The sequence below is a fragment of the Hesperophylax consimilis genome, chromosome 13 (genome assembly GCF_061612785.1).
Source record: "Hesperophylax consimilis isolate HC1 chromosome 13, BYU_Hcon_1.0, whole genome shotgun sequence".
Lineage (NCBI taxonomy): Eukaryota > Metazoa > Arthropoda > Insecta > Trichoptera > Limnephilidae > Hesperophylax > Hesperophylax consimilis.
Window position 1 is genome coordinate 34,947,274 of NC_142848.1, and position 9,310 is coordinate 34,956,583.

Genomic DNA, 9,310 nt, shown 5'->3' on the forward strand with positions numbered 1-9,310 from the left:
TAAAGGAAGGGGCTTCATGGAAGGGATTTGTATGTGAACCTTGGGGAGCCAGATTAAATGAAGGACAGATTTCAGAAGCTTTTTTCACACTTGTACCATTTTATACAAAAACGAGACGGAGAATGACCTGTTTTCATAAATCCGAAATCAATGGTGGCAGGTCCTTCAAGCAGGATCCATTTAAATACCCGTAATACAGACGCAGCATACCTACGTTCCGAACCGCCTTCTTTTCACAGAATCAAGCAGGTAAATTAAGCTTCGGGAGCTCTAGCCCAGAGGTGACCATCAAATTCTACACCTCACTATTGATAATACACGGAGAAAAATGAGTATTTCTAATTTTTTAAGAATCTCTTCAAATTATTCGTAAATCGATTAAAAACGGGATTGCAGGCCTTTAACGAATGAGTTTATGGGTTTCCTGATACACTTTTAGTAAAATGCGGAACACGTGTTCATAAAAATCCTAATATTATCAAGGCAAATGGAGGTGCATGAACACGTGTTCTGATATATTAGGAATTTATTGAAAGTTTATCAGGAAACGGCCCGCAATCCCGTTTTTAACCTGATTACGAAGAATATGAAGAAATTCTTAATAAATTAACAATACTCGTTTTACTCCGTGTATATGAAATAATTACATCGATACCTTTCATCATCTTATGAACTAAATAAGCGTCAAATAATGCCAACAAAAATCCTTATCATATTTTTGTGGTGGTGTGTTTTTGTTGAATATGTTTGAAAATTATTAGTAATTCAAAACTTTAAAAAAATCCTAATTCCTACGTAGAATGGACACTGCTTCGATGCCTCAATACTTAAATTAAATTAATTACAGACCCTTGAAAAACCACGGGATATTATGTTAGTAAATATAGTTAGTCTTAGCAAATAACGCTGCCTTGAAAATGGAAAAATTGCAGACCTTTGAGAAACATTTAAAATATAGAATTAAAAAACTTTTCTTTGAAAAAATATTGTATTATCGGTAGGTACTGTTTTGAATTAACTGAATTCTTAACAAATCAGTTCCCATTTTGAAAAAGACACTTACATTCATAATGAATCTGAGTTATAATGAACAGATAACCAATACACAATGTAATAATAATCAATAACCAGAGTTAAAATCACTCACAGATCAACAGCCGAAGTAAATATGTCCGATGATGATGAATGAAAAATGAAATACTTTTTTTATCAGTTGACAACAATCACAATTTACCATCGTATCGGTATCCGGAGCACAGAGTCGTCAAAGTAATTTCACAATATTTATGTAACACTCGAAATTAATTCAATTTCACCATTCATTCTGCCGGCCTTTTACTCGGCAAACTTTTGCGCTCCGGGTAGTGAGAACATAAGAAACGTCTGAAATTGACTGACTTGTCAACAAACAAAAACACAAAAATTATTAGAGAAATTATTTAAAACGAGTCCCTCGCGATTGTGTTCAGAAGTCCTAGCAAATCAGAAAAAAATCCATTTGATTTAATTTTATATTGATCCCGCTTACAGGATAAATACAAGAATATTATTTTATCGTAATTTTTGCTGAACATATAATTTTTTTACTAGCACTCCACGAATAGATCACTCTTCATCTCATCTTCAAATATCGATTAAATAAATTACAGTCGATTGTTGAATACATTTTTTGTTGACGCTACTCGGGCGTAAACAGTACTCTTAGGAGTAAGTTGAATACATATGAAAAGAAAAAACTTTTTTTTTTAATAAAATTTTATTGTAACAAAAGTAACGAAAAATGGTGTTCATTTACAGGTGAGATGTATAAAAGGGTAAGCGATGCAAAGGGAGGCGAATTATAAAATTAGGATCTAATAGTTTTGGGTAGATATTGCTTACGATCTAGGAAGATATCACACTATTAGCCATATAAATAATACAATAAATACCAAAAATTGTAAACAAGTAGAAGAAGTAAAAGGTTAGTCGGATAAAGCAATATGAATGTAACATTAATAGGCGAAAAATAAATGTTAAGGGGTCAGGGTTCGTCGGCTATGGTAAACTGGCATCGGTCATTATATTCAAGTAGAACTGGTCTAAGCCTGCAGATTGGTTGACAGATGTGACTCGAACTGATTTGCCGTTCTGTGTTAAGTTGGTAGAATCAACCTGCTTCACTTTGCTGTTTTGATGAAATCAGCTGCAGAATATGATAGAATCAACCCACTTTCACAAGAATCATACCGCTTTGCTGTGTTGTGTTGATAGCATCAAACTGCTTTGCTGTCGTGTGTTGATAGAATCTTCTTGCTTTGCTGTTGTGTGTTGATGGAATCTTGCTTGCTTGTTTAGTTGGTTAAGTCAGCATGTTGTCGTAGTTGGTCACGTCAATTTGCAGTGATGTAGTTTGGTAGGTTGTTAGGTTGGTAAGGGTCGGTTGTTCAGTGGGCGCTTAAAGCTTGGTGGTCAGATCCTTGTACTTGACGGCGTAGATGCCCTTGGGGTCGTACTTGCCCTCCAGCTGCTTCCAGAGGTCGGGGCGCTTGTTGACGAAGTGCTTGATGACCTGGAACCAAGAAGAAATATAAGATAAACGAACTTAAACGGATAGACATTATTAAAGGGAACTTAATTATTTTATTTTAAAATACTAAGACCGATTAATCATCCACCTGTACAAGGTTTTTTTATTTCAACACTTTTAACAATAGTGCCTGGAATAAGTTCCATGTGTCCGCATTCCTGAGGATTTTTTTTTGAATTTGTTCTAGCAGTTTAATTTGGAAGCCGGGTTTGGGTATCGCTGCCCCGGGAAACATTTATTGGATAACCAACACCTCTGCCATAGGTTTCACTAGTGTTTCGCTACGTTTAGTGATTCAGCAGGGGTGCCTGGGTTCGTCGACTGAGGTGTTTTCAGGAAGCGCCTGCCCACCAGCTACATAGCGTACAAGATCGAGAGAGGTTCACTCCAGCTTACTTCTTACAATGCCATCATGGCTATCATTGGGTCTGGGTCATTAAAAACTGTTTAGATGTTCTGATGATAAACCTCAGGAGTTTGCAGAAAGCTGGAGTGAACTGTCAAACATGGTCGAAGAACTTTAGTTTGGGATCAAAAATAACACCGGGAGAATCATAATCGAATCCATTTATTAAAAGATTGTTTAGTTCGTACCTTGGTGGAGCCATCCTTTTGCTTTTCGGTGCACTTGCTGCATTCGTTCTCTAGCGCGTCGGGAAGGGTGTCCTTCAGGGTCTTGGCATCGGGAGCACAGCGGCCCTTGTCCAACAGGCACTCCACGTACTTGTTGAGGAGTCGGTCAGAGGACAGGATCTCGTCCAAGTCCAGGTTATCCCACTTGTCCGTGTAGGTATCATCGGTCAGCGCGCACGCCAGCACGCTCAGGAAAACGAAAGCGATCAGGAACTTCATCTTGGATTCAATGGCGGATAATCTGAAAATATTAGTTATTTATATAAACTGAACAAAATTTGGAATTGGAAAAAAATCTGAGGACCCCATGGACAACCAGGCGCACTAATATGTATATACTCGTATAGGTATATCCATTCTTGAAAGCATAGGCATCTGACATCTGAGTATTATCTTAATGATAGTACGGTTTGTTCAATATTTGGATTGACAGGATTGTTATAAACGGAAGTGACGCCATCTGTTATTTTCAAAAAACCCGTAGTGGCGGGTTTTTATCTGCTGGTCAACAATAATAGGCTATAAAATTTGTGCCTACAAGAAATAATAAAGAAAAACAGAAGAAATGCCAGGTGGAAGTGTTTCGTGATTAAAATATTTGCCCAATCGACCCTTGAATTTCCAGTTTCAAAACAGTGTTTCATCAAGATTACGAAATTCAAATGCGATCGAAATCTACGATGACAGGTGAGTGTAAGTGAGACAGAATGCGTGCTAAATGGGCTAGAACCAAAAGGTACAAAGTCAGGGACGACTTCTACTTTTCTTTTTGATTCTATGGCCTACAACTTATCGTCCCCAAAAAAGACTTCATTGAATTGTTTTGATTAATTGTATCAGACCGGCTCAAGTTTCGGGGTTCCATAAAAGCTACAGTAAATCTGGGGTCCAATAAACTGGGCATTTTTTAAGACTTGAATTTGTGAGCCACCTCTGGGCTGGTGCACCAAATTTCTTGATAAACCTATTTAATTATGTGCAAAGGTAGGCGGGTCGTCTGATTGACAATCCATCATTAATATAGAGATTGTCATCTTTAATGACACGAGCGGAAAACCCGTCACAGTTTTTAAATACTAAACATAACTAATCAAAAGCATCAGACCAATTTTCCAAGAATATAATACTGAATCCTCAAAAATATCGCGTATTTATCAAACAGGTCAAATCACAATGACATAAAAAATATTCTAGGTCATAAAACCACATTCGGACAAAGAAATTATATTTATTTTGCGACGAAACTCCACAACATCCTTCTCTCTGATATAAATTGAATAGAAAACATTGAAAGATTACAAATATAGAATAAAAATCTGTCTGAAAGAGATTAATAAAAAAACTAAAAAAACATAAATAACTAATAAAACAGAAATGAATAATAGTTCGCCTCAGCACAAGTCACCCTAGTGAGGAGAACTAAGAAATACAATTTACTATACATATATTTATAATCATATTTTGTATGTACAATGTTTAAATAGTCGGTATAATAAAAAATAAAATCTATTGTTGAATTGTGAACCCGTGACTTGGGGTCAGAACAAAGCTTACCCCTTCATCACCGAGGTCGTTAAACACGAACAAGTAATAATTACTGCACAACAATCGACCAATCGGTGAGAAGTTTGCGATATGACCACGCGTTGATTTTCACACGTGATTATTATTTTCATACTAATGTGCAACGGCCATGCAACGACAAACATATTAACGGCTTATTTCCTATACTTATTAATGCAATAATAAATTCTTCACGACCAGTAGTAGGTACTAACCGACAAAGAAACCATAAAACCACAATAAATTCACACAGTGAACAAACAAACGTCGCAAAACGCAATGTCATCAACAATCACGCTATTATCCACAAGTCAGTGTTGTAACCGTTTACGTCTTGGTTAAGCACAGGTACATTAGCACAGTGCCAAAACAATAACACACTTAGTCACAGGTAACATTATAAGTAACTCTTTAAGGTCTGCACGAGCGATTACACCTTGACATAACTGATGAAGAATTGTTACTTCCATTTTACCACAGTACGAGTTAGTAGGTACCTACTCTCGATACTGTTTATATACTTTATCATTGAGTACATATTCAACTTCTGTATGAATATGCAAACAAATTATCTGCAGTGATCTTGTGTCTAAGGTCCTGAGAGATCAGTCAATAAACATGAATTACTGCATGTCTTCATTTACAATTACAATTACAATCAGTGACGTGCTGTAATTTTGCGATTTTCAGAACATTTTTATCTTATGTTTATTTCACGACTTTCAAATGCGATGTTGCTATCTAAAATCATAAATTAAATTACTGACTATCATGAGTTATTTAACAGAATAGATTTTAAGGAACCTAAACTTAGACTCAAATAAGACTGTATTCCAAATGTAATTTTATTTTCTCTGATGTAGATATTTTCAATTGCAACGAAAGTTAATATAAATTAATTTATTTGATTTGAACGGGATTTGAACTCTAGATCTCCAGCTTGCTAGTCAAAATCCTTACCCCTTCGACCTTGGAGCCCGTCAAAAACACTTTAAGTGAATGTGTTCGTCGTAATTTGCTATAATGAAAACTGAATTATGATAATAACAATCAACTATAATTATTGTTTGCTATATTGTGATCACAAAATTTTAAAAACTTATGCACAATTTTTAGGAGTTTAATTATATAAAATAAACACTTTAAATAATAAGATGTAATTTTTAAATACCAATGATAATTATTTTTGAATCTCATAAAATGTCTATACTTAAAAAAACTCAAAGCACGTCACTGGAATCTAATCCCACCATAATATTGTTATGTAGATTATACATCGTTATTGTACCGCCAACTTCACAAATAGTTGAATACAATGGTATAATATTTATACAACAGGTTGAAACGAACAATATAAAAACAATAAAATGAATATTGAATGAAGAGTTTTTTTTGCTGACTTGGGTAATGGTTCTCAGCACTCCAAAAAAGAGCTTTGTAAAAAAAAACTGTTAGAGGAATAAGAGCCTTGAGAGTATCTCTTTGCGAGATATTTGCAATCGAGATAGACAAAGAGAACCAAAAAACAAAACAGGTTATAGAGATAACTATCGGAATCTTCTCTTAGAGATGGGATTATGCCAGACAGGTATACGAAAATAAATAATTTTTGAACTTCCAATATCACTGGATACCGACTGTTATTTTATTTTATTTGGTTTTACGTCCAGTCGGGCTTTTACATGGATTTTAAGAACATAATATACCTAGTGAGCTTTTGAAAATTATTTACAATATTTCTAAAGCATGAAATATCAGTAAAATGATAAACTGAATATGAAATAATATTAGTAAAACATATAACAGTAACATGAAATAATATAGAAACTAGAGCATTACTACATATAAGACTGAAACTACATTACCAACGCTACTATAATTTGTAGGATTCAACAAGTACTGGTATAGATTACGCTTAATTCTATAAATGGAATCAATAAATATATCAATAGTACCCCAAACTTGTTGCACAGATCATGCATCCTGTTGGTTAGTGAGTGTCTCTGATAGTTGGTTGTGTATGTGTTGCGGCATATAGAATTTAATAGTGGCAACGATGGCAGGACTGTCAATTAAGTTGTAAATGACTCTGTGTAACACAACCAGGTATGACATAGAAATAATTCTCCTGTCAAACAGTGTTATTAGACGCAACTGATTCATCAAACTGACTTCAATTGGAATGTTAGAAATTTGTGCTGAGCTCTTCCTATATTGTTAGTTAGTGCTTTATTATTAGGCAAGAGGTCGCCCAAGGACAAAATGGTTTGACGCCCTAAATTTACATGTCATTTTTTATTTCTTAACAACTGTTTATGTTCGTATGCTAATGAAGTCGGCGGTATAACTACGTTTTGCATTTGAATAACGATGTTTATTATTTAATTGTGAGCAATTTCTATAAAATAGTATGTAACAATCACGCAATTCTCCACAGAAAAATAATTATATGATAAAATAATACTCAAAGAAACAATGCGTCTGTTTCAATATAGAATCAATGGTTTATGACGTCACTACATCTCAATATTTACAATTACTTAGGGATAAAATTAATTTACAAAAGAAAATAATGTGGGATATCGGTTGAAAAATTATTTTTCAACTAAAATGTGTTTATTTTGAGAAAGATGTAAATAAAATTTCGCCGTTTTTTATTATTAACTCAATAAATTTCTGGGTTTATAATTAGTTTTAATAATAAAAGAATAATACATCCTGGGTTTTTGCCGTATATGCATTTCAAATATATAAAGATATTTATTGTAATTTAAAAATATCGTGGTATACTGTTAATTAAACAAACCGAAAATTCAAACTGGTAATATTTTAAGATGCCGTCTTAATAGGTTCAAAATGCCTAAGGGCAGGTCTCAATTAAAACACTCAAAAATAAAAAAGGTAATCGTGATCGGTTGAGTCCTCGATTAAAACCTTACAAACGAGTTATGTAAATTAATTAACACTGTTTTTATGAATAATTGCACAAAATAGGTGAGATATAGAATGTAACTTACCTCACTGTAAACGGACCAAAGCACTGAGGACGAATGATTTTTGTTGCACATGCAGCTGGTATTTATAGTTCCGACTCCAGGAGAATAATTCCAAGAGGTGATGCTGGTAAAACGTCATCGCAGTTCTCTAGAGGGGACATCTCGGAAAAATAATTGCATTGGCAGATAAATGTGTAAATTTTACCAACACAGATACAAATACAAGGGGAGTTCAAACTATCAAAGGCGGAGAGCAAGGCAAATAGTACTTCAGATTTCTATACGCGACAAGACGTGGAGGTAAATTATATATCGTGTTGTTTGGTTGACAGGACCAGGTCAATTGGTATTGCAACTGGACTTATGTCATTCTACAAATAATGACGGAAGCAATTTTTTATTTTATTTTATTCACAATGAAAAATAATTACAAATATATTGTCATTACAAAGAAAAAAATCAACCTTTCTAGTAATGCTAAACAACAAATCTTTAAATAGTATAAAATAAAGTCACCATCCACATCTGTCTGTTTATTCGCTCAGTTCTTCTAAACTAAATTGATAGGGTTTTTATTATCATTTAGATTTTTTTTTCGGAAGGTTGAAATATATATTCCATGCATATTTTATTTATAGAAAGTAGCGCTGGTTAAACCTTATGAGATATATCGAAATAATGTACAACATAATTGTATCTTTAAAAGGCCTACAGAAAAGTCCGTGTTGGTGTCTGTTTATCTCCTAAGGATTACCTTCAGTAACGCCGGGTACACGTCAGCTAGTGTAAGAGGGTCGCAGAGGGCCTGGTAGGAGACAAATGTCTTGGCTGCGAAATATACGAGAGTGGACCGGCATTAGAAGTGTGGAGGAGCTATTCCGGGCAGCGCAAGACAAAGAGACATTTTCTAGAGTGATCGCCAACGTCGGGGGGACCTGATACGGCACATAAAGAAGAAGAAGTGTAAGAATAAAAAAATTAGTACGTATAACAACAACAACCAAAAAATTCAAAGACAATAAAGTTTGGGCCAAGTGTAGTCAAGTGAAAAGATTCGATAAATTTAGCAAGGTTGTAGAGCACTATAGCGAAAGATATATAGTCACATATACATTCGCACAGCAGGTTGCAAGAAGGTTGTTTGCTTCTTTGAAAAGGAACATAGAAAGTTTCGGGTTTTCTTATGATGTTGTTTTTGGTTGTGGCCAAGAGAGGAGATTCTAAATGGTTATTTATAAAATAAATTTGATGTGATTTTTGTCACTACGTTCATTTATTTTTCCAATTTGAATTATTCTATACATTCATTACAGTCGGTAAGCAGTGTGGACAATAATTAAGGAGCACAATGGGGTTGGGGAATATTCTTTATAGGATATGTAAAGAGATTTCTATATAGAATAAGCGTGCAAGTTGAGAGAGTTATGGGAGACATAAACTTGGGTGACAAGATGTGTCATTTGTCAAAGGGAAATTAAGGAAAACATGAAGAGACCAGCAGGAAGAAGGAGGCATTACTTCCTAAAGCCCGCTAGATCCCTCAAAAGGT

The 9,310-nt window shown here is 34.5% G+C and overlaps 1 protein-coding gene across 1 annotated transcript; it reads right to left on the minus strand.

The window, feature by feature from the left end:
• Positions 1 to 1,721: 1,721 nt before the first annotated feature.
• Positions 1,722 to 7,895, minus strand: LOC149418893 (allergen Tha p 1-like). Its single transcript, XM_089639071.1, has 3 exons — positions 7,783 to 7,895; positions 3,164 to 3,443; positions 1,722 to 2,551 (listed from the first exon to the last, which is right to left on the minus strand). Exons 2-3 carry the CDS (start codon positions 3,419 to 3,421, stop codon positions 2,438 to 2,440), a joined length of 372 nt encoding a protein of 123 aa, XP_089495197.1. The 5' UTR covers positions 3,422 to 3,443; positions 7,783 to 7,895; the 3' UTR covers positions 1,722 to 2,437.
• Positions 7,896 to 9,310: the final 1,415 nt, after the last annotated feature.

Excerpts from the sequence above, each read along its gene's own strand:
- LOC149418893 (XM_089639071.1), bottom strand. The coding sequence starts at position 3,421 with ATGAAGTTCCTGATCGCTTTCGTTTTCCTGAGCGTGCTGGCGTGCGCG. Across the intron at positions 2,552-3,163 it reads AAAAGGATGGCTCCACCAAG|GTCATCAAGCACTTCGTCAA; the intron begins GTACGAACTAAA and ends TCTTGGTTCCAG.